Source organism: Tachypleus tridentatus, chromosome 1 (genome assembly GCF_004210375.1).
Source record: "Tachypleus tridentatus isolate NWPU-2018 chromosome 1, ASM421037v1, whole genome shotgun sequence".
Classification (NCBI taxonomy): Eukaryota; Metazoa; Arthropoda; class Merostomata; order Xiphosura; family Limulidae; genus Tachypleus; species Tachypleus tridentatus.
This window is the reverse complement of record NC_134825.1, coordinates 53,257,472-53,284,211: the sequence shown is the minus strand read 5'-3', so window position 1 is coordinate 53,284,211 and position 26,740 is coordinate 53,257,472. Positions and strand designations below refer to the sequence as shown.

General features: G+C 31.2%; 1 protein-coding gene across 1 annotated transcript; it reads right to left on the bottom strand.

Annotated features, from left to right (window-relative positions):
* Positions 1 to 7,344: 7,344 nt before the first annotated feature.
* On the bottom strand, positions 7,345 to 24,656 carry LOC143248822 (ubiquitin-conjugating enzyme E2 C-like). The gene is made up of 5 exons (XM_076497611.1): positions 24,361 to 24,656; positions 20,893 to 20,920; positions 15,486 to 15,572; positions 14,003 to 14,207; positions 7,345 to 9,120 (listed from the first exon to the last, which is right to left on the bottom strand). Exons 1-5 carry the CDS (start codon positions 24,471 to 24,473, stop codon positions 8,999 to 9,001), a joined length of 555 nt encoding a protein of 184 aa, XP_076353726.1. The 5' UTR covers positions 24,474 to 24,656; the 3' UTR covers positions 7,345 to 8,998.
* Between the last annotated feature and the right edge of the window lie 2,084 nt (positions 24,657 to 26,740).

Here is a 26,740-nt window from a genome sequence, read left to right as displayed (position 1 = left end):
GGAAACTAGATTTAAAGAACACAAAAAACACCTTCACACGTTTTTGAACACTGCAAATCAAATAAGCACAACATAACCATAGAAAACGCACAGATATTAAGTAGGGAAAGAAATATAAACAAATGCAAAATCAAAGCAGCCCTACTTATACAGCAACTAAAATCAAAATTAAACCAATATAAAGGAATACCTTTATATCTATAACACTGGGGAACACTCATTTTGTTGCATTTAAAAAAAGACCTTTCTATAGTCAATTTGAGTGTGTTGATTTCAAATCTGAAGTCGGTTTTTGTCTGCAAGCTACAGATTTTATGCAATTTGACATTTTTATTTGAAAGATCTAAATCCCGCACTAAATCATTCAGTTCAGCCTGGGGAAGAGGCTTGGGGACGGGGAAAGGTTCAGTGTCTGAAGAACAGTTCTCCGATTGTGTACATTTTTCTGAGAATTCACTGTCACAACTGTCTTGTTCGCTTGTATCATGTCCAATGTCTTTATCGTCCAATGAAGGCAAGCCTTTGAAAACTGGAACAGGAACTTCTTCAGAGTGCGGGGCAGGCCGAATAGCTGAGGGAATGTTCGGATACGTAATCTTATGTCGGTTTTTCTTCCCAACACCCGTTGTGTTTACCATGCAGAAATAACAGTCGGTTACATGGTTGGTGGGTTCGCGCCAAATCATTGGAACACCAAAAGGCAGACCATTGCGTTTTTCTTTGGTCCAGTCTCGAAGCATTTCCTCACAATTGTGGCACACAACATGAGGAGCTCATTGCTTGTCTTGATCACCAAGATGAACTTCAAAATATGCCTTGTAGGCACGCTTGACAAACGAGGATATGTTACGTCTCTGACGATTGAGTGTGTAGCATCCACATATGTAGCAGAAGGCATCAGGCTTGTTTCTGCAATGATATCTATTTTTGGAAGCCATGTTTGATCTGAAACAAAAGAAGAATGATCAAAATATTAGAAGCTATCTATATATATGGACGTGAAAATGCTTATACATGGTTTACGCAAGTTCACATTTGTACAATTTCATTAACCTCAAATTGCATACAAACTAGAGCTTGTAGAGAAAAACTAATTTCAGATTTGAAATCAGCGCCTAAAACTCCTTCAGAATCAGTTAAAATATCCAGTGCAACTCAAAGTTACTGAAAAAGTGTTCCCCAGTGTAATTAATAACTTAACGCTTACCTGCAATGCCCCCTACAATCCCGACACCTGTTTACACTCTCGTCTCTAAGACACATGCGCGTCAATGATCACATTCAAACACTCGGTCTTTCTCAAACTGAAGATGACGTAGGAGGGTCGAAACGTTGTTTTTTCTTTATCAGTAACTGTGATTATAATTACTATGGTTGGTATGTTTGTGTATGACATTACATAATGTGGTTCTAGGAACTCTGTATGCTGTTGTGAGGAGTGTATTTTGTATTGTTTGCAGCTTGGTTTTGATTATTTTGTCACTTACAGTAATCCAAGTTGGAGCTGCATAGCCAATTACTGATCTAATATATGTTTTGTAAATTTTTAGTATATTGTCTCTTGATGCTCCACTGTTCTTGCCAGTTAGACTCCTAGCATAGTTAGGTCTTCACCAGACTTTGCTTTTAATTTAATTTAAATGCGTAATCCATGTTAACTTTGAGTCATAGGTTAAACCGAGAAATTTTGCCGATGTGGCAATTTGAAGTAGTGTTCCATTCATATATTTTTCCGGCTGTACTTTGCCAGCTTGGTAAATATGACTATTTGTGTTTTTGCTGTATTCACTTATTCTGTTTAATCGTGGTTGTATGTTTGTGGCTGCTATTGGAGCACTTTTCCAGACTGTGACATCATCAGTGAACAACGTGCAAACCTTGAAAGACTGTTTGTTTTGAATTTCGCGAAAAGCTACACAAGGATTATCTGCGCTAGACGTCCCTTAATTTAGCAGTGTAAGACTGGAGGGAAGGTAGCTAGTCATCACCACCCACCGCCAACTCTTTTACCAATGACCAGTGGGATTGACTGTGACTTTATAACACCCCCACGGCTGAAAGGGCGAACATGTTTGGTAGGACGGGGATTCGAACTCGTGATCTTCAGGTCATGAGTCAAGTGCTTTAACCACCTGGCCCCACCAAGAGGAATAAAACCTATGATTTTAGCAGTTTAAATCCATAGACTTACTGCTGTTCTGCAGGGGTGAGACATTAACTTGAATCATACAATAGTGTAGTTTTTGAATTTCACACAAAGCTACAGTTGCGACAGAAAGTGTTCGTACCCCAGCGTCTGGAGTAGTTTTTTGCTCATAACTTAAAAAGTATCACGATCAGGCTAATAGACGTATAATGTATTATAATCATTATAATGTTTATTATAAACATTATACTAATACACATCTACATAAATGTTTATGTAAACTAAACGACAAATAAACTGTTTATAAACAAATAACCAAAAATAGGAGGAGCAGAAAGTGCTCGTTCAGAACGTGTGAAAAAACTGATATTTCCATAAAATTTATCAGTTTGGCAAATAAAATACATTATACCATTCCAGAACTAGACACTGGTTTCAAAATTATTGGAATTTAGCCAGCAAAACATTTACTTCCGGCAATTTAGCGCCATCTCTGTCATTATCTGCTTGGTCATCATGGCAAACAGAAAACAACAGCCCAGTGATTTAAAACACCGAATTATTGTAAAACACAAGTTTCGTGTGTCTCCTTCCGGTATTGCCACACAATTTAATGTGCCGAAATCTACTGTTCAAAACATAATTGCCAAGTTTAAGCTTACAGAATCAACTGCTAACCTTCCTCGTTCTGGACGCCCCTCCAAAATTCCAGAGAGAACCAAGAGGAAGGTTCTCAGAGAAGTTAGTAGGAACCATCGTTTAACACGTAATGATATACAGAAACGAAGTAAGCACCTATACAGTTACTTTCTGTCGTAACTCTACATGAGGGTTATATGCGCTACCCTCCTTAATTTAGGAGTGAGTGTAAGACTGGAGGGAAGGCAACTAGTCATTTTTACCAATGATTAGTGGGATTGAGTGTCACCATAATGCCCCCACAGCTGAAAAATGAACGAGTTGAAAAAGAGATACGAGTTTTGAACCAGTTGTTCAGTGGATCAAGATTGGTGAAGAGCATTCCTTCGTAACAGTCCAAAAATAAATATACTGGGTACCGTGCATATTATCATGTCTACAAGAAGGCTTGGAATGTCATAAACTGAAAGATATCAGTGGAGGGAAACATTTATAGAAGTTATTACAATAGAACATTCTGAAGCACTCTTTCATTTCCAAAATCTTCCAATTGTTGGCACTTAGGTGTTAAAGAAGCACTGAAGAGAGTAATAGAACACTTCTATTGGTTTCATTCCCTACGATATTTGTTATAAATTGCATTGTTTATGCTTAGTGAAAAGAGCCACGTGTGAAATAACAAGGGTAGTTATAGCAGTTTTACAATGAATTGTCATTTAAAAGAGTGGTTGTACATTTTTTAGTCCTCTGTCACAGTAACAGTGGGAATAAATACATAATGCTTGTGGTGGACTGTTTCACCAATCAGCCAAAAAGTACATGCTGTTCATAAATAGAAACTTTAGCAAGGAACTCATTATGAATTTGTTTCCAGATTTTAGGTGCCTAAGGAATTTCATCTTCTTGGAGAGAAAAAGAGAGAGAAGATTAGGACAACAGCCTTTTGTCCATCTTTTAATGACACGGCAAAAAGATACAACCATACAATTGTAAGTCATTTAGCCAATTTATGTGGAAGAACATCAGATTATGTGTAGTTAAAACCTTCAACTTGGTATTCACGAGTTAGTGATATGTAGCTACATGAACACATCATTAACACTGATGCAGAGAGAGAACTTAAAAGTACCATCAGACCTTCTTTGCCATATTAACTCAGCAGGTTTACACATAATACGTACAAAGACATATGGAAGTTAATATTACCACCACCCAATGATAAGCATCTTCCTACTTCATTGCATAGTAATGATTTTCCCTTATTGTAATTGAAACACAGCAACTTTTAAATATCCTCTTCTGTGCAGTGTATTTTAGTCACAAGAAAAAGTTCTTTATCCCAGTAAACAAAACCATCACAATTATTATGTAATAATATGAAGTTACACACTGATGGAATAAAAAAAACACGCTTGATTGTGGTCTTTTGCATGTTGTTGTTTTTTAATTAAAAGTAATAATGAGGACAGTTGGCTGGCAACATATTGTAAAATCACTTTATAAATACTAAGTAATTTGGCCAGTTAACCAAGTGCCTGTAATAATAAATCACAAAAAAAACAACAACTGATCTTTAATACTCTGCAGAACAAAACAGATAATTGTCTCAAAGGTTTGTTTTTGAATAGGGGTAAATTATGAGCAATGACGAATTGCGTGAACATCACTTCTGCATTTACGGTTTCATATTCTGAATTCTTATTCATAAATGTCCTTATCTGCATCGTTTTTGTCTTCGCCTCAGCCTTTTGTTGGTGAGATGCCGATTTTGTATGTCTGGAAGAATCGTTTATCCCGCCATGCGCCACAGAAAAATCGATGTGACAAACTGTACAAAACGCATGACTGTCACTGACTTTTGATGCAATGACGGAATATTTTGCACTATATTCTTTCCTAAATTTTCGATTCATAGTTTAGTCCTTTTAGATTTGCCAGAAACAAGACAATCTGGTGACGAAGCCTCTTTTTTCCATCTTGTGAACGATTGCATTGGTGTTTCTTTGCCGCTTAGAAAACGAGAAATACTTATCTACGCGAGCGCTGATTGGCTGACAAGCACTGATGACGTAACTATGGATTCCCCCACGTACCCAGTATAGAGAAGCTCCGCACTTAAACTAGTGGTAGACGTTTGAGATACAAATTTTTATTATTTCAAGCACAAACATGATTATCGCAAGTAGCCATTTGAACTGTCTTTTATTTATTATCAAAATTTATTTATATCTCACTAGAAATTTTCTTTTCACCACTTTCAAGCCCTGTGGGAACAATTTATCACTTTATTGTATAGGCCTATATAATATATAATAATTTGGGAGTTGCAACAAGTCGTAATATTTGTCTGTATGAGCGTATAGCCGTAATGTATACACCAAAATCAATGATTACGCTTAAATGATAATGGTTGGCATTTCTGCACTAACATACCTTTAAATTTTAGATAAGGTTAATTGGGATTACAGGTGAAAAATAAGCACACATTCTTTTTAAACAGAAAGTGCAATAAAATTACAAAATTAAAATATATGTGTATTCTTCTCATTATAAAAGTATCTATTCAAAATAATGGAATTGTGTAACACATTGAATTTTTTTTTCTGGTGAAATTGGTTTGAAAATTACCCAAAATATTTTTTGTAATGTAAAACGATTTTAAAATGTTACACTTAAATTATGATCTCTCATTCTATCTAAGTTTTAATTAGAAGTTACTAATAAACTGCAAATATTTATAAACTTTTATATCATTCATTATTGGTGGGATCGACTTGTAACATTAAACTACTCGGCAGTAATTAAGAGAATACTTGCAATATATTTATGGTATTTCTGTTAATAGATACTTTTTTCTGAGTGACCCATATGTTACATTGGACCCACAAGCAATATGATGCCCAAATAGTTCAAATAATGTATTTTAAAACAATGCAGTCTATACAAATCCCATAAGTAAACCTATGATAAATCCATTCCATAGGTTTATCCAGTTTACTTATTCATTAAAAAACAATCCCTCAAAAGGAAAGCTTCTGAAACAGTTAGTTGGTGGTTTTTATACTTGAATCTTTAAAGACCTTTGTATATGGTTAACCCTTTTGAACTTTTCTTACTAACATCATTTTTAACAAGAATTACATAAAAAAATGTTCTTGTCACCAAATTATCTTTTCAATAATATTCTTATAAAGTTAAGGATAAGTAAATTTAAGTCAGTTTTCCTGTCTACTTCATCAGTTCACTTAAAGAATCACCCACTACATAGGCACCTAACCATGCCCAACACATACTTGATTACATAGCTCTTAGATCATTCCAACTACAAAACAGCATTTTACTCATACTTCAACGTTACATTTTGGATTTTTTGTTACTTTTGGGACTAATTGTTTACACACTAAACTTTTTCAACAACTTATCTCTTCCCACAGCAAACTTTGACTATAAACAATCGAGACCTAATTTTCAACTCCACTGAATAACCATGAACCAAATGAGAAGTATGAGATAAATATTTCAAAAAAAGGGGAAAAATCTTTTTATTTAACAACACAATACGCAATACATACGTTTGGCACGTGAAAAATGTATATTGATAATAACTATCACCGAGTATCTGAATTCAGTTATCCTTTGCAGCTACTGGTCTATATCACCAGAGCACAATCTTCACAACTTGTATTAAGAAAACTTTACAAAATGAAAAAGTTAAATCTGATAAACAGACTTCGTTTTACATTCCACGAAAGACACATCACTAGGCAAGCCATGTCTACAAAAAGTTAAATCAAAGTTCCTCACTTCTTCCTCTACATATAACCAAATATTGGAAAGCTTATTAAGATCAGCATATTGAACAACCTGGCAATGTGTGTAAAATGTTAATTTCCTGCAGAGGAGGATTGGCACAATTTAAGATTGGGCATAAACTATATATTTGTGACTACCTGCAAGAGCCAGTAAAGTTTTCTGAACTGTACAAAAAATTCCTGAACTATGTTAGAAGGATTTAGTTTAGAATATATATCATGCAAACACTACAATGCTGTTTTGATACATCTACAATACATTTATTTCTTACAAGAAGAATTAAGGCAAGAGTAATACTACACTTACCAACAACTAAAATGATGTTAACTACAGATATGAACAATAAAGACTGAAAACAATAGTTCTGTCTGTATTAACTGAAAATTTTTATGTCAAACATTAAGCTTAGGTGTTACAAAACCAGTACCCAGTTGTTTGCTTTCAGATACTTACACAGTTACTCGAGAGCTATATGCATCAGCTGTCCATAATTTGGAACTAACAGATTAAAGGGAAGGTAGCTAGTCAACAGCACCTATTACTAACTCTTGTGAGACCAAACAGGGAGTTCTGACCAAACTTGAAACATTCATGATTCTAAATTGAAGCTCATAATTTTTTTCCTTCTTGAAGTTAAAATTCAAGCCTTATAAAATTAGCCAAACTGTATGAAATGTGAGCAAACATACTTGTTACAGACAATTACAACTTCAGGTCCATCTTGAAGCTCAAACTAAATCTGATGTAATTAAAACTTTATTGCAATTAAATAAAAATAGTAAAAAAATACAATGGATATAATACTGAAAAAAACCTATATTTCTTATCTCCATTTTAATGGATAATTTACAATGCTAAAATAGTTCAAGTGTTAAAGTGTTAAACTTACATAAATACACAAGTTTCTTAATGTAGATTCCTCATATTCTTGATAATATTCCTAGATTAATTCTCCTTTTGTTGTTAGTATCAATACTTATTTGGAAAATAACTCGCAAGTAAATTATTTTTGATATAACGAGTTTCCTTTATCCAAATTAGGAACTACTGAATTAGAACAAAAAACTTTGAAAATTAATCTTACACAGATGCTTACTCAATTGATCACATGTACCCTAAATATTTTATGTGCATAACAATAATCATAAAGTCAGCATTTACCTTAATATATGCCTCTGGTTTGATAATAAAAAACAGACTCCAATCTATGAAACTTAGGAAAATTTATTTTAAAAAATTTAAGTAGAAAATAAAAGTATACAGAAAAGAATTTAAATAAACAGTTCTAATTATATAACATAACTAGTACACAAAGATAGTTCATTATGCTTATTTTGAAAAGCACTTTTAATACTCTTACCAAAAATTATACATATCACATCTTTATTAAGCAAGTTGAAACTCAACAGTATTTACATATGAAAGTAAGTCATATTTACAATGCTTGCTTAGTAGTAATTCAAAATCTAACTGTTCATTTGCACAATTTCCCATATTCGCTTTTCATACCAAAAAAGTTTCAATTAATGAAAAAACTACAGTGAATATCTATGGGAACTCGCACAACAGCAAAAAATCTATGTGAAATTATTTTAACATTGTAATTGAAATTAAACATTTTTTTAGTTTTCAATATGGAGAGTGAGATAAGGAAGAAAAAAAACAGCCTAGCTGTTAAACCCAAACTTTCATAAACTGCAGTGATTCACTGTTAACAACAAAATGTTGCACATAAGAGACATAAAACCTGATACTTGCAAGTTTGTAATACACTTTTGTTGAAAAAAATGAAAACACTGATTCAAGTGGACATCCTTCATCAAAACATTCTACACAAAGACCTTTTAGATACGTACATATATATAAAAAGTTTAAAAAATCAATGGCAAAAAAAGCTTGATAAATGCAAAACTGAAAATTTATTTTAAAATGACAATTATTCAACATGCATTTTTTTCAAAACAAAGTCACTACTTTAATATTTATAAAAAACTAAAATATACCTCTGATATTGTTTAACTGCTCCAAAATTATGTTGTGATGTAAAACAGTTGTAATTAAGCTTAACCATGGTATACAATGGCTATGATTTTGTAAATGATTATATTTAATGGTATGTTTAAATAAACAAATTTAGCAAATACATTTTAATCTAAGCTATTGAGATCAACAATGTGTTTACAGCACATGGACATTTATGATTATATGTAGTAGTGGAAACATTTAATACTAAAGCAAGAAGATATAAAATGTACAAGTTTAACTTACAGCTGAAAATATACTATATAATCAACCTGAAGTTAAACAATACAAATATCTGATAACTTAAAGCTGCTACAGGAAGAAACAGAATTTATTACCAGAAGGATTCAGTCATTGTTTCACAGATATTACATAAACCTAAAACTGTGCTTTCTTTTTCACTTCTTTATCATATTTATCCAGGAGAACTTTTTTGTACTGAGTTTGATTTTCCCAGAGCTTTGCAGCTTCAGTGTTCAAAGGACTATCAATGTTTGGCTCTGTAAATAAAAATAAAATTACAAACAATACTTCTTGACCACAGTTCTAAATTTACAAATATGTTTGGCTCTTTATCTGTACAAAGTTACTTATTACAGATTAGACAATTTTATTTCCATACATGTAAGAACATTTAACCTTTAACAATTCCACCTATGTTTAATTTATACATTTGTGAACATGCAATATTATCAACTCTTACTAGGATTATAAATACTTTTCTTTAAAATAATTAACGAGATTTATTTGAAGACATTAAGTGAATTTCAATTTCTGTTTCAGCATATGAAATGAATTTCATAATTTGTTAGTAAGCTTGGTTGTAATGATGTATAAAATGACTGCAATTACTTGAAAATAAAGTTATTAAATAACAAAACTATTTTAATACTAAATTTTTGGTTATAGAATCACAATAAATTATTTATGTAAGAGAGAATTTGTAGTCGTACGTACAATTAAATAACCAGGAAAAAACTGCATATACAAACATGAACCCTCTAACATTGGGTAGGGTCCAATGTTCATTACTTTGATCAAACTTGAAAATTACACTTTCACATACTAGATACTTGAATTTAATAATTCTACCTTCGTGAAATGATAGAAATCAACAAGCTGAGCACTTTCAAAACGTGGATCTTTCTTCTTCGCAAGGAAACTGTGAATGGCAGTGTAACTATACGAGTGATATATAAAAACAGTTGAGTGGTGTCAGAATGTCAACTGAGCTTCTAGGAAGTGCATCTCATTTCTAGTGCAACATGGCTGTAAATGAGGGTTTTTTTGGTGAAAAGGTGTCAAATTTTGCTTTAGAAATGATCAAGAAAAAGTGAAACAATGAGAATGACTGAAAAAGAAATGTTAAGCAAGTCCATTTCTAAACACAGGCATACAAAATTTTCACAAATAACAAGTATTAGAAAGATTATGGATAATCAGTGAAGAAAAAATGATAAAACAAACCAATGATCAGAGACCACTGATTCCAGTATCTTGGTTTATTTCCCAAGGTTGAATAGCATTTAGCTTAGCAATCCAATAAGCTTCTTTCTATCAGTTGTAGTTTTAGTCAGTTTTTCAGTAAAGATTACAAGTATTTTGTGCACAAAATATCATTTTTTTTAATGAAATATTTTTACTGAAGATTTGTTTGTGAAAATAGTCTTTTTAGTTCCTACTCTGAGTGCAAAGTGATTTCATGTTATTATTAAAGAAAACTATTCTTCATTCCCAAAATCTCAAATATTATTTCCATAATCCCTAGAACCTCCTAAATACATTTCAAATGTTTGTTTTCAGTAAGACTTCATATTTTATTCTCCACATTCTAAATGTGTGGGGTTTGTCACTTGACCAACCTCACAACCATCATAAAAAAATCAGGAAATATAAATTGTGATTATGAGAAATCCACATGAAGTACACATGTATTCAAGACAGCTGATATGGGTACTAAAACTATAATTAAATTAAAGTACAGAACAATGTTTTTACCTTCATAGGTCATCTTCAAGTTAGAGTTCCAAGGAAGGTCAAAACACTGTTCTGTACTTTATTTTACTTGAAGTTTTAATACACATACCAATCGTCTTGAGAATACAAATACAAATTATGTATTTTCTGTGCTAGAATGATGACATTATAACAGGAAAATACAAACGTTTAGCCTAAGCAACTTAAGTAAGGAAGTAAAGCAAACAATTATCTTTTCTAGCTACACAACCTCTGTACTTGATTGCTAAGCTTTATAAAATTTTGCACGTGGATGACACCAAAAAAAAAAATTTTAGGTTTTATGTACACATGCACAGTCGAATAGCCAAAAAATCATAAATAATTACACTGATACCATAGAACTCCACTAAAATTAAGCTTAGTAACTAAGATGTATTTATATTTAAGAAATATGAAACTTCAAGCACACTAAAGACACAATGTACCACCTCAAAATCTTGGATTAAAAGAACGTAGTAGCCTTTTCACAGGTTAAAATTTCTGGGAAAACTATTCTGTGGAGATTCTAAGCTGTTGATTAGTCATTCACATCATATATTGGAGTCAGTGCATATTAAGGACCATTTTCAAATATGGAAAAAAAGGTGAACAGGGCCACTGTTTTATGTAGTACATGAGTCATATTTCAGCAAAATAAAAAGACATCAGGTTCTTATTTTATATTCTAGCTTGATAGCATTAGTAATTTGAGTTCCTAATTTGTATGAAACTAAAGACTTGGTATTTTGACATCACAAGCATCTAATTTTAAACAGTGCTGAATTCAACAAAACATCTATATTTAGGCGTTATTTTAATATTTACTTTTAACTTGAGAAATTAACTCATATGTAATATTAAAGTAATAATTATAATATACAATTCCATTCCAAACCTATTGACATAAACTCATAAAATAGTAATAAATGACTTGGCCTTTGATCTGTGACCCATTGAAAAAGGTTTAATAGAATACATGGTTGTTGAAACATTTTGTAAGTCTAGTTCTGTCTTACCTACTGGTGATAGCAAGTTTTATGGACTCGTAGGTTAGAGAATGAGCTTTATTACATGGGTGACAACCTTCTTTGGTGAAGTGTAATTCTCTACTGCACAATATATTCAGGAAATGAACAATATATTCAGGAAATATTGTTAAGTTGATTATTCAATTGTAGATGGAAATGTTTCCAAGATCAAAGTGAAAGCTACTGACAAAAGGAATTTTTTTTAGAATGTTAATATTATTCTATTTTAAAATATTTTTTCTGTTGAGTGTTAGTTTTTCAGTCTGTCTGGTAATTATAGAATCTTTATATTCTGTTTGTAACAAGGTTTCTTTTAAATCCTTGGTGTGTTTTCTTTAGTTTGTTTCACCTGAACATATTTTCTTTGTTCTAAGAACTTGAATATAGATGATACTCTATTTAGTGTGAGTGGGATGATAGTTTTCACAGTGAAGGTATTGTGCTGTGTCTAGTATACTGAGTGTAGTACTTTCAAATCCTGAAACTGTTATAATGGTTTTACCACCGAGGTAAATTCTTCAAATGATCCAAAACTGGCTGTCCAAATGAGAAAAGTGTTATCATTTACATATCTTGTAAACTCTTGTCCTTAATGATGATTCATAAAAATATCACTATAATTGTAAGCCAGTTTGGTACCCATTGTAGTACCATTTACCTAATGGTAATGATTATTATTGAATTTGAAGTTGTTTAAGAGTTAAGACGAGACCTACAAGATCAGTTAGTGTTTGGGATTGTGATGGTTTAGAAACCTCATTAAAACAGAAAAGTTTGGATACTATAAATGTGCATTGGATTTTGGAAATAGAGAAGTAAACTTTGAGAATTAAAGAAAAAATCTCCTTCGAAAGAAGATAAAAGTTATAAAATATGAATTATAAACACTCTTGATATACATCTTAATGATACACACTAATAATATGTTGTTTCATTACACTCTGAGAACTTTGACTCTAGGGCTAAGTACATTGTACCTGCTATATAATGCCAATGTAATCTTAAAAGAGTTGTCACACTACAACTTTTGATAACTTACATTTACCTACATTAACTTCATGAAAAAAAAATCATTTTGGATCATCATATTGCTTTGACCACCCCCTTTCAAATCTTGAAACAGTTATAATGGCTTTACTTTAGGAAGACAGAAAAGATTATGTAGTTCAAAATGATTGCTTTTAATTGGTTATGAACATGTACCTAAGAGAAGTGTGCACAAGTAAGCGTTTTAAAATGGACAAAACCACTGTGGTGGGTTCACAAAATATAAATCTCAGCAAATAAAAAAGGTAGGAATTATTATTTTATATTCCAGCTTGTCAACACTGATAACTTGAGTTTCTAATTCATTAAAAACCTTACATTGTATGACACCCACAACACAATTTGAGCAAAAACAGAGGATGATGTACCATGCAACACACAAAAGTCAATACTTAGGAATTTTAATATTTACTTTTGATCAGAGAAATTAAAATAACATAGTACCAAAATTTTTATTACAAACTACAATTTGATTCCAAATTTATACAAGTATGTTCATACAATGATAGCTTAATAAAATTTTGAATGTGATTCTATAAAACATGACCTCTAACACTCATATAGAAGGTTTAATACTTCAGCTTTTATTTCAGTCTTGATTTGCTATGTAAGCTTATAAGTGTAGTTCAATGTTTGTGTGAAATGAGAATGTAAACAATTGGATAGAGTTTTGAAAAAACAGAAAAATTCTGTTCAGACTTTACACTTCTTAGGTTAAGATTATATTAATACAGAATATACTCAAAATGCAACCTATATAATATGAGTACTGAGCACTCTGCTCTTTATGAAATTTTGTTATGCTTCACACAACTATTATGTGATGGTTTAAAGTAAAAAGGTTGCTAAGCTTTCTACTTTATAAAACTTTTGATTATACCCTTAAAGGATAGATATTTTTCTATTTTTTTTAGCTCAAAATTTTCACTGGCAGGGATCTGCTAGTTTTAGAACACTGTCTAACCAGTTCAACTGTTTAAAATCGCATATTTTTAAAGATGTTAACTAAAACATAGGTCATTCAAACATATTTTTCAGACTGTAAGACTTGTTTCTTAATACTGAACAGTAGTCATTACAGATTCTCCAGTCTGCTTGACAATGCACTAGATTATTATTTTGTTAACCATGATTACAATTCTCCAGTCTGCTTGACAATGCACTAGATTATTATTTTGTTAACCATGAATAAAAAACAGGTCAGGTGAAGGTTATTTCACTGTACACACTTGGAAAACTGAAAGATCATTCATATTGCATATAATGAGCTTAGAAGGTAGGGCTGCTATTTTGTTTGTAATACACTAACCTCCAAGTAAAGATTGAAGAGATAGCAAAACTGTTCTAACATCATATAATGCTGTCCACTTCTCCTTCAGAATATCAAGACAAATGTTGCCTTGTGTATCAACATTGGGATGGAAGCAAGGGGTGTCAAACTTGATGGTGGGAGCTGTATATGGGTAGCTACTAGGGAACTCTAGTACAAGCTTGTACATTAAACCTTCATACACCTGAAATAAAATAACTGACATTATTAACAGCACTAAACAAGTTCTAAGAAAAACAATATTTATTAAATTGTTGAACAGATTGAACAATGTTCAGTCAGTGTACTTCAGAATATTTACAAATATTCTGTCACAACAGTTGTTGAAAGTTTAAATTTTCTAAGCACAGATTCTTAACTTCCATTTGATACACATCTTAAAACACTAGTAATTATAATTGCTACATTAAAATTAGTACATGATAGACATAATGTATTAAGTTAATAATAATAAAGTGCAGAATTCCACTGTATGAGCAACATTTGTTTCAGTTTAAACCACATTTCTTTCCTTGGGGTCATCTTGAAAATGAATAAATAAATGCAGCCATTATTAATTTAAAATAAGTGTTCTTTCTATTGTAACTCTGCTTAGTAAAGGCATTTTTTATCCACAAAATACTCTTTTTCCTTAATTACCCAAGTGAAAAGTGATTTTATGATAGGAGTAAAAAAACTATTTTGTCCCCAACATTTCAAGTATTATTTGCATAATCTCTAAAACCCCATAAATACATTTCAAATGTTTGTTTTCAGTAAGATTTCATATTTTGTTAATTTCTATACCCTAACTATGTGAGGTCTGTCACTTGCCCAACCTTGTAACCATCATAAAAAATTAGGAAATTTTAATTTCTATAATAATAGCTGTAGATTAGTAATAAATGTCTTTATAATTGTTAGTTACATTTCAAATACTTCAACATTGTTCAGATTTAGCTCTTTTAATTTTTATTGTTATTTCTTATGGAGAAGTTAACTTGTTATTACATTTCATGACTGACAACAACAAATGTAACTCTCAGCAACCCAGGATCTAAACTCAAAGTCCATGGGATTACATGCTCTCCAATACATTCCATGCCATTTTGAGGCACTACATATTCACATTTATTGCTAGGTTGATCCATTTACATTAGACTTGCCACCTTAACTTATGTTTAAACCAGTGAAATTCAGAAGGAAAACTTGTTGGGTTGGGTAAGTATAAATTTATTGACTAAACTAATGTGATGTCTTAAAAGGTAAGAAACAAACTAACAGTAGACACACATTTACACACTTTCATAACACATATCACGATGCATACGATGAAATACACATGGAAATATTACAAAAATTCATTTTTTCCCCCATTCATTATGTCAATTAACTTAAGTTTACAAGAATTACACAACATGAATACAGACATATATACTGTGCACATGTCATGAGTTTACTAATGTGGAAATTCTGTACTCACAGTTCCCTCAGCTCCAACTATAGTTCCAATCCACCTGAACAAGTTGTCTCCATCAGGAAAGGCCGATATTCCTTTATATCCAGACATCTTAGAAATAAGATCACAGATGTGATATTGTAACTGTTACACTTCAATGACATAAAACTATACTATTAAAAATAAACATATGAGCTTTAAATCTGCTATAATACATAACACATTCTTTTACCTCTAATGCTTATAAAATCTATATTATATATAAAATATTTAATTTCTTATGACCTATTAATTCATAATTTTGAAACTTTCTCTCAAAGTCTGAAATACTTGTAACTTTAACCACATATAACATTACCAGCAGAAATACTCTCCTAACAGGTATAATTACTTGTTTGTGCACCTTTTTCGTAATTGTCCGACTGCTCTACAACAGTGTATCTCATACATGACAATCAATAATGCTCACTATCCACAAGAAAAATGATTTTATTGAAATTTTAGTTTAAAAATGAGCTATCATCACAGCATTACAAGACAGATTATACTGAAGTATCTTTTGTAGATGCAGTTATCAATTAAAGTGTCTTACTTTTCTTTTGCAATACAAGATTTTCATTGAAAAAAAATTTTTTTAAAGATTGTTTTACATACAAAACTTCACTACTTCATAATTTTTATTGGTTAAATATGAAATGTATCATTCTTGTGGAAGTTATTTTATTTATTGTTCTTTAAAAATACTACCTAGTTATAGAAATATTACCAAGATATGATTGGTGGGTAATGAATAATGCTGTAGTTTCCAAGATCCAAGTGTTTGATGTATATATTGCAAACTCTGTTACAATAACTAAACATGAAATCTCTCAAAAATATGTATCCAAGACAACTGGTTTAATATATAGGTACACCACCAATTTTCAGTATTCTTGACTCCAAAGCCTTGCTGAACCAAATGAAATCATGTAATAATAATAATAATTCAACAATACACCTCTGACCAACTAATACTCCTCCAATGTCTCTAAAGCACCATGGAATGCTAAAAATTTAAATCAAACAAATATTTAATGTGAATTAAATGATTAATGAAATACATTAGTACAGGTATAAATGATACAGGTTTATTAGTACAGCAAACATGAAAAAATTCATTAATTTCTGTATGTTACATAGAATGTTGTACTACCACTTTCAAAGTAGCAAATTTTATAATTTTACTGGAATTCTAGAGCTAATCACATAGGTCTGGAAGCTGAGAGCTGCAGATTACGATCTGTTTCATCATGGATTTGTGATGCTGTGGAGGGAAAAATCCCAGGTACTTGAAGTTGAAGCCAAAGAATTATCAGATATAGATCTACTGCTCTGACAAACATTCTTGGCTATGTTTTAAAAATTTCATCCAAGTGAGGTTGTTTTATGTGTTTGTCTTTTTCTGTGTAATTCTTCACACAACAAATGAAGAATCACTAGCTCTTGTTCCATCACAAAGGTATGCTGCTTTAGCCCACTGATTAATTCATCTGTCAAATAAATTAACTCATCCATAGTAAGTCTTTCAGCTACATCTCTTTTAGCTTTATTAGGATTCAGAACAATATCCATAATTTCAGAATCAGTATACTGATGTACAACAGGTGCTTCTTTGTCAATATTCATCCACTCAGCTAAACTTACTTGCTATACCCTTGACAGCAGGTCCTATAAAACTCTTTGCATACTCAAGCAACTCATGAACAACTTTCTCCTTTGATACATTAAATCCTGTAAAGTCAATAAGTACTCTGCCTTGAAAGAGTGCACACCACATGCAATACCATCTGTGGCTGTCCAGTGACCTTGTCTGGCAGTTGAGGGAATTTCAAGTGCATAATTTTGTCTGGATTAAAGGAAGTGCCAGATCATTAGCTGCTAAAAAATCTGTAGTGTACCTGGATTAATGTTAACTTGACACAACCTGCAAAAGACTTGCAGTAGTTTCCATGCCCTTCACTTGAATATTCCTTTCTATAACTTTCACTTACACTATTTAAGCTACACGTTCTTGTAGCCATTATGTGCAAAATCAATAAATCCTGGCCTGTTTGAAAACATTTTATGCACGTAGATATAATTTTATTAAATAACTTTATACAAAGCAAACAGTAAAGTAACAGTATTTACAAGTTAACACAAAAAAACTGTAAAAAACAAAACAGTAAAACCTGTAGTAGAGAAAAAAGTAAATAAAAGGTGTTTATAGCAATCTATGAAATGAACCAAAGCTAAGTTATTGAAACATAAAGTTGTACTGAAGGCAAACTTAGCTGAGTGTGTTTTCACAAAGTAATGAGCACATGGTTTAGAATACACTATGATTATATTTTTGACCTAAATAAGTTAAAGTTCACCAAAATTGTATTTAGTGTTGTTTTCATGAAATACTTTGCAAATAAAAAACTACAGTATTACAAGCACCAACATGTAATCCAGACTCCTCTGACAAAAGCCCTTCCAACAATGAAATTCATAGTATTGATCTAGAAATTTTCAAGAAAAATTCCAGACAGGCAAATGTAAGCATTATATATAGATTCTTTTATCATTCTTCAAACATAGTGCTTTAAAATATTTTTAGACTGAAATACAGCTTTATATTAAGTTTGATAACTTATAGTGGAATTCTATGGTACTGATATAGTACTTTATACTTTTTTGGTTATTCAGCTGGATACATAAAACCTAAAAAAAAAATTGTTTTGCATTCTTTACATGTAAGACTTTAAAAGACTTAGAACTTAATACAAATGTCACAGCTAGAAGACAACTCTTCACTTTACTCTATTTACTGTTCTATGTTTAAGGAAAAATAAAGTTAACATATTTCTGAATAGTAATCATCTATATACACATATAATAGTTGAAATCTGACTATGTTACAAAATACTAATATACTAAAACATAGCCAAGATAGGATTACTTCGTAAAGACTAAAGGTCAGTTTTATATTACTGGATAGAATCACAAGTGCATGTGTTCCATATTGTAACTTCTGTATTGTCAGCCAGGTATGGTTAAAAGATTAATAAAATAATAACAAAAAATCATAAATGTATAATGTTATCAAATTTAAGCTATTTAAACTAAACATTTGTGTTTGAGTCATAATTTGTAGTCATTCTCCGAAGAAGAAAAAAATATAATTTACATTTGTTTCCTAACTGTTTATGGCAGTTATGAGATCAGTCAAATGTAATGAGCATGCACAGAGATTCCAATTTAGTAGTGAAAATAAGAGAATATAGTTTTCTTTGTAAAAAACACTTGATAATTATTTAAATATTATAAAGATTTCCCATGTGAAATTTGAAAATTTTCTGATGCATAAAAGTATTTTGTATCTCAAAATGAAAACTATTCTACATGTTGAATAGTAAACATTCTAAAAGAAAATTTTATGAGGAAATCTTTAATGAGAAAATCTTACTTTTTTTTTTTAAATTTTGTGTACCAAAGTCTTACGTTTCTCAATGACCTGCAAAATTTTGTAAACATATGCATACATTATCAAAAATCATAAAATAATTACTCTCATGGATACTTTTGTGGTAATGGGCTGGATGGATTCCACTAAGTTATAATGAATATGTTAATGAGATTGAAATTCTGGACCATGGCTTCAACTGGAAGAATGAGTATTATCAATTATACAACAAACTGAAGAGAAAAAAAAAGTTTATTATTGTTTATTGTAGCTGTAGTTTGTGTATGTTTAAGTCATAATAAATAATTCTGCATTTTAATTTTGTACTTTGTCTTTTTTTGAACTGGAGAGAGAGTGATATATTGTGAAAAACTTGTAAGGGTGAATGATATTGGAAGAAATTGTGAAGTACTGTTCTAGACTGCAGTAGCTTGGTACTATATGTATTATGTGATACAAAAATATATTTAATACATATTATAAATGACTTACTGGGTTGTCGTATTATTTTATTGTATGTTCAATAGTACATGTACATAATTATATAAAACATATGGTTAGTTACTTGAACTGTTCTCATTTCCTTTTTGCTATTGGGGAAGCATATTCTACTATCTTGTAAAAACTGAAGGAGCAGCTGTTTCTTTTCTTTCTTCATTATAATGGAATTATACTCTTAAGCAAGGGCAACACCCCCTTCAATATTGTCATATACTATATTTAAGTGTTGAACTGTCTGTAGGCCTATAACTTAGGGTCATAATCAAGAGGGTATTTTGAAGCACCTAAAGTTCATGAAGAAATTTAATCAATGTGTTAGACATCCTAATATTTAGTTCAATGTTCTTTGGATGTTCTTTCATGCATTCCTTTTCATTTAGTGCCTTTACCATTGTTCAGTTTGCACCGTGCACATAGCAAGCCAAACCAATGAATTTCTCAATGAGATATCACAGGTGTCTAGCACATTTTTGACAAGCAAATTTAAAAACAGCAGAATTAACCTTCTTAAGAAGGTATTATAGGAAGTTAAGATCACTACAAGGAGCAGAAATGGTATCAGGTGCTCCGAGCAATGCTTTTAAACTCAAACAACAGAGATGAAGATGTTAGTCCTCTCTCCTCATGGCCAGTGAGCCTAGACTGTCCCATGAAAATTCAGTTCTTGGTGGCATATAATACTTTATCCATACATAATGCATGTTGCAGTGCTTCCAGATATATTAATCACAGTTCATGAGTATGTCACCACGAATGTTTGAGTCTAGTTAAAAAATTTGATAATTGCCTCTAGAGTGGCTGATCTGAAATGGTCTTGTTAAAACTAAAAACTACTCTTAGTTCATACAGAATATCCCAAGTTCTAACATTGATTATTTATATATGGAATGTTCTTTGAACATTGACTAATGTGGAACTCTGGAATATTCCAGAATACATTAGATTATTCCATAATTTTTTAGTGTTTAGAGACATTGTATAATAGTTAGAACTTGCAGATATAACACAAACTACATGGAAGTTTCATTTACCTTCTGCAACCAGCAACCCAAAAATATCACCTCATATGGATAAAATGTAGCGTGAAATAATCCTTTAAATATATAAACCAACAATACTTAAAACCATCTATAATATTTAACAATGCTTCCCTTGCAATTATTAGTTTTTTTTTTTTAACAGTTTCACAGGTAAAGCTTTCACTTGTAAGAAATTTTTCCTTCATATTTGACAACTTTAAAAATTGTGAGGTTGATTACAATAATTTAAATAATGAGCATTATCAACTTTACTTGTAAAGGTTAATGGTTTTACTCAATGTTTTTATCCACTAGTTTTACTTTATAAATATAATTCTGTAATAATAAACTTTACAAGTTTGTAAACAATACAACCTTATACATTTTTTTTAGAAAGATACATCATAAGCATTTTAAATGGGCTATATAAGACATAACTTACCATTAGCATCATAAGTTCTTGTTGGAGTCTGAAAAATAAAAAAGATTTACACTTATTACAGCATCAATTCTATAAAACAAAAAAATCTACAAATGTAACAAAACATATGGTAAGATTTTATATCCAAACCCATGTATTTGTATTTTCTATATAATTCTGGTATAATCAGTGTACTTAAAATACTCCATATTGTTATTTTGTTGGCAAGAGCAAATAAGTGAGATCTTATATATATATATATAAAAAAATTTGTTTCATATGCAATAACAGATAACATAACTAATTAGATTTTCTCTGTCAGTTGGTGACATTTTGAGTACCTATCTAAGTGGAGTTCAGTAATATATTTGTTTATTAAACATATGTCATGTATTTAATTAGTTTTCATACACATGAAAAATAATAGATATGCAAGTCTTGTCAGCTACTAAACTATTATATTCAACAAGACCACTGTAACATCTGTCCACAATCCACTTATACAATATTATTACTTCATATGATCTGACTAAGCCAACAGGGGGAATATGCATAATCACTGAAGTATGGGTATATTCTGTACTCACCAATAAAATGTACCAATCATTTAGTTATTGCCAGCAGATGTCTTTTGGAACATGGAATAACACAAAGCCTACACAAAATAGACAGTGTTCTATACTAGACATTATCATGAACTTGGCTGAGGGTAAGTGACTTCTGTCAAATATACCTGTAAAAATTCAGGCTTTTTTCAACTTAGTTTGTTTAAACAAATATTTTTGAAATTTATTTTTTGAAAAAGGTAGACTACACTCATAGCTGCAGCCAAACAATACTTATATAACAATTTCATAATATTTATATTGCTTCAAAAGAAATGCTTTAAGGAATTTTGTAATTCTATAAATACTGTCTCATGCTTCTTTTTGTATCAGAGGTTAAAATGATCATATAAAGTTGCAACTTCAATGTTGAAAAGTACAGATATTGGTATTTATATTCTCATCTTTTACTTTTCTACTTTGGCAGGTTGGAGCATAAAAACAAGCCATCTCGCTTTTCTTATGGTAAACTGATGCTGCCAGTTTTAGGGTAAAGAAAATCAGGTATTGGGTAGGCACGGGTCAGATAACTGTCAGGTTGGATATACATAAAATTTCAGTCAATGTAAACTCCTATTCCATGTATCAATTGTGTTCATAGGTACATTAGTAAAGTCAACTGTCTGGAAATGCATCAAACCCTCTACCATTAATGAATCTGTTTGTTTTTTAATTTTGGGTAACTTTTTATCCAGTGTACCCAACTTACAAAAGGCATTAAAGATGTTTTGATCTGTAAGCTTTTTTAGAGATCCCTTGTAATAGGAAAACACTACATCACAAACATCAATGATTTAAAGATGTTATAAATATCAACCAACTACTACTCACAATGCTTGTATTGTATTAATGTAACATTCTGTTTTGGACCTTACCATTAGTATATTTATACATTTTTATACATCTTATGTTGAGGTACTAACTATTCTATTCTGTTTATTTGTATTACCTTATCATCATACTATGTTTCCCTAATGTGTGACCTCTGATAGTGAGAAGATAATGCCATTACATGATGTACATCCTACATTAATTTCTGATAGAAACAAGATACTTAAACATAAGATTAAACCTAAACATCAATGCATATTAACCGTTTAATAGGTATGTGATTAATTCTTCCAAGCTGGACACCATTATAAACCTAACAATATTCATTGAGGCCAATAAAAAATCAAAATGTAAAGGGGTGGAAAATCCAAATTGTATCTACATTCTCATTATTTTGCAAAGTCACATTCATTATTATGAAACACATTATTGATGTAATATGGATTATCAGAGTTAAGCTAGGTTGCCAATGTATATATATATAGAATCATGAAAAAGCATTGTAATGTTTTTGGCCTGTTAAACACTTCTATTATCACAAATTCAGTGTCTGTCTCTTGCAAAAAACAAAACATTTACTTTAAAACTCATTAAATAGTAGCCAATGTTCTATATTGTCAGTAAGATTTCATACATGATTGTAGTTATGGTTTTGTTTCAGGACATGTGCCAGCTTATACAAAATTAAGTTGTTGTTAATATCCACGAGGTAATAGTATGTAAGGTATTTATAATCTCTTGATCTAATCCTACCCATACTTCTATTTATCCATTTATCTATATATTTTGAAATTGTCATTAGTATTTCAAAAGCAAATGATGTATCCAGTATAGTTATTTTAAAATAAATCTCAATACTTCAGATTCATATAATGTACGAAGTTAAGGAGAAATGCAAAGTGTGTCAACTTGCAACATATTATGTATACACTTGTTTAACATTTCTAATGTTTCCCCCTATACACATTACACATATATTCCAATAGCTACTAGTTAACAATACAAATCAAAGTTAGAAAATGATGTTACAGTTAGATTTAAAACTATAAATGCCATACACCATACTTACTGAAAGATTAACTTTGATTATACAACACTAAAGGAAGTCTTACATATATATTGTCATGCATCTTCTAACAATACATTATAAACAATACGTATGAAAATAACAATATATGAACTACAGCTCCTAACAACTATTGTTTATAACCAATGTTGACCTTAAATTTTCACATGAGAGCAGCTTGACGTCAGGAGACATACATTTTTGTTATTTTGAAAAGATTCAAATTATTATTGCAAGAACAATTATTTTCCAATAAAACTATGTTGATGACCTATATTTCATCTCCATCTAAGTAGTTACTACTTAGTGTGGTCTTAACTGGCCATAAGTGTTGCTTTTTCATTAATAATAAAAAAGCTTCATTTCTATTTATTCACAAGTCATTTACAGAGGAATGGTTTGGGACTCATCATAGTTTTCTCTACAGCAAATTATTAGTTTATTAGAACTTACACAGACTGTAGGCAAGAACATATCTGCACAGTTCAGCTCTTTGGGCTGTAAACTAATTATACCATGCAAAGTACATATACTGTTTCCACATACAATGCAAGTTTTTCAGAAACTATTGGTTTTCATATGCCAATACCTCTTTCTAATTCATTAATTGACAATAACAATAAAAAATCAAGCTATCAGTTATACAACAGAACAAAATACTTCCAAGTTAAAAGACAATAACATACACATGCAATAAGCAACAAAACATTTATTGTCCTTGTAATGTAAGTTGTAACTACGTTGGGATTTAAGTGTAACTTGTAGAGCTAATTCTTGGTTATAGTAGTGTAACAGTATGAGCATAAACTATAATACACGATATAGGATTGTAACTTTTAAGTCCTTTCTTCTATATATGTTCTAATCCGGATCATTAAGCTACTCAACCTTCTGTTAGTTATTACTAATACAGTCTTAGTCAAAATTAACCTCAGTTTGCGCTTATCCTACGAGGATGAGTCTATGATATAGTAAAATTAGGCTCACCTTTTACTAACAGTATGTTGTCCTGTTTCAGTTTTTTGCTTATCTTCAGAGGCTTTACGAGATGTTTCAGGCGGTACAATTGCTGACAAAGGGTCGACATTTTGAGAAGCCATTATCGAAATTAACTGTTTAATCAAATATCGGAAATTCTGAGTTATCAAATGTAACGAGACGGAAACAACTTTCAAATACTCTTTTTACTAAGCCTACCGTACAACAAATGTCCAACGGTTTAAATATTTAATAAGACTACAAACTCTTGAACTGGCCAATAAAAAAAGAAGAATCACTTTGTAAGCGACACCTAAACAAAAAGTAGTTTTAAGTCATTTTTCTTACAAAAAATTGAGGGTAAATTAAATTTATTATTTTGAGGACTCTTAACGTCTGATTAAAAAGTAGATTAACATACATTTTTATTTGTTTTTAAAAAGATATTGAACTGAAAATGTCAATTGATTGCATTATCAACCAAAACTGTAAAGCATAAAATCTTTTATTTATCTATAACTAGCTGAATTACCTGTTCTCTGCACAAGAGTCCAAATTACTTGAAATACATATTTAAAAACATAACAAAATTAATTTTAAGTTGAAAGCTGAATTAAAATACTAAAATCAGTGCTATATTATAAGGTAAACATTATTATACGAACCTGCTGGGAATGTTGCCCTTTAATGTTGCTTTTGGAGACCGTAGAAGTTGCCATGTCAAGTTTGTTGGTAATTGATCAAATAGTGTGAGAAGAGTTAGTTAGTTAGTTTCTGGAAATATTTTAATGCAATTGTGATTTTCTTTTTCAGAGCAAAACCACACTGATCCACTAGTTGTGTTCACTAGGGGAATTGACCTCCATAGATTTACCGGTTATCCAGAGGGGAACAACTGTGAATAGAAAACGTCTGTTACTCGTGTTAGAATTAGTAGTAGTTTTATTATGGTTATGGTGTTGCACAGGCAAGTTTCAACTCAATTGTTAACTAAAAAGTTATCATTTTAACTTATTTGTTTCTTTTTGTTTAAAACAATACAAAGGGCATTCGGTCTACTGCATGATAAATCAATCTCCGAATTTTAGATTGCAAGTCCTATCAGAAAAAAAAATTAAAAAGATGTTATATATGTTTTCTTCAAAACTTGACTATACTACTTATACCGATTTTTGCGAAACAAAAAGTAAGGGCAGTGTGTATTTTTTTTATATATAATAAAGCCACATGGACAGTTTGTGTGTGTTTTTACAATAAAGCCACATGACGATATTTGTTGTGTCTATCGAGATGAATAGAATTTATGATTTTTAGCGTTGTAAATCCATAAACTCGTCTCCGTCGCACTAGAGTTTGTTTGTTTGTTTGTTTGTTTTGGAATTTCGCACAAAGCTACTCGAGGGCTATCTGTGCTAGCCGTCCCTAATTTAGCAGTGTAAGACTAGAGGGAAGGCAGCTAGTCATCACCACCCACCGCCAACTCTTGGGCTACTCTTTTACCAACGAATAGTGGGATTGACTGTAACATTATACACCCCCACGGCTGGGAGGGCGAGCATGTTTAGCGCGACGCGGGCGCGAACTCGCGCCCCTCGGATTACGAGTCGCACACCTTACGCGCTAGGCCATGCCAGGCCCGCACTAGAGAACAAATAAAGCTGTGCACGTAAGTTGTATTTGTTATAATGTGCAGTACTACATCATAAACTGTATCTACCGTGCATACCGGGAATACTGAAACTATTTTTTTTTTTTAGCATTAAAGCTTGCAGGCTTACCACTGAGCCAACGAGAAGCTGTATGCATAAGAAAGACTTATTAAGTGTGATGTCAAGACAATATTTAACCCTTGGAAAATAAACGTTAGTTTGACGGAATCAGGTTTCCTTACATGTGGTAAGCAGAGCACAGATACCTCTTTGTGTAGTTTTGCGCTTAACGATAATTAAGCAAATAGTAATGTTTTATACATTTGCATGTTAAATAATTTAGATCGACCCAAAAAACTTTGTTTTCACTTTTAAATAGAATGATATTACAAGTATATTCCAAGATAACAGATACTTTGTAGTCAAAGAGATAAATTATTGTTTGTGAATAAAATAGACTGCACAGCTAACTTACTCCATTGTAAATTGATATGCACATTAAAACTTAAAATAGATTTTACCCCAGCATAAGTAATGCAGGAATGAACTATGTTTTCCAATACTTTAGTTAACTGTAAAATTTTCAACCTAAGAGGACTTAAGATAAATACTAACTTTCACTTTCTCAGAATGTAAGGCTGTTTATCTGGTTTTCTCACAAAAATAACAACATTATTTTTAATTAGCTGGATATTTGTTGGCAAATTAGATAATGGATGTTAATGGAATTGTTCTTGAGC

Bases quoted from the DNA above. Each gene is read 5' to 3' on its own strand.
- LOC143248822 (XM_076497611.1), bottom strand. From the start codon at position 24,473: ATGGCTTCTCAAAATGTCGACCCTTTGTCAGCAATTGTACCGCCTGAA. The intron at 15,573-20,892 runs GTAAGTTATGTC...CTTATTTCTAAG, and splicing joins AAGAACTTATGATGCTAATG to ATGTCTGGATATAAAGGAAT. The intron at 14,208-15,485 runs GTGAGTACAGAA...ATTTTATTTCAG, and splicing joins TAGTTGGAGCTGAGGGAACT to GTGTATGAAGGTTTAATGTA.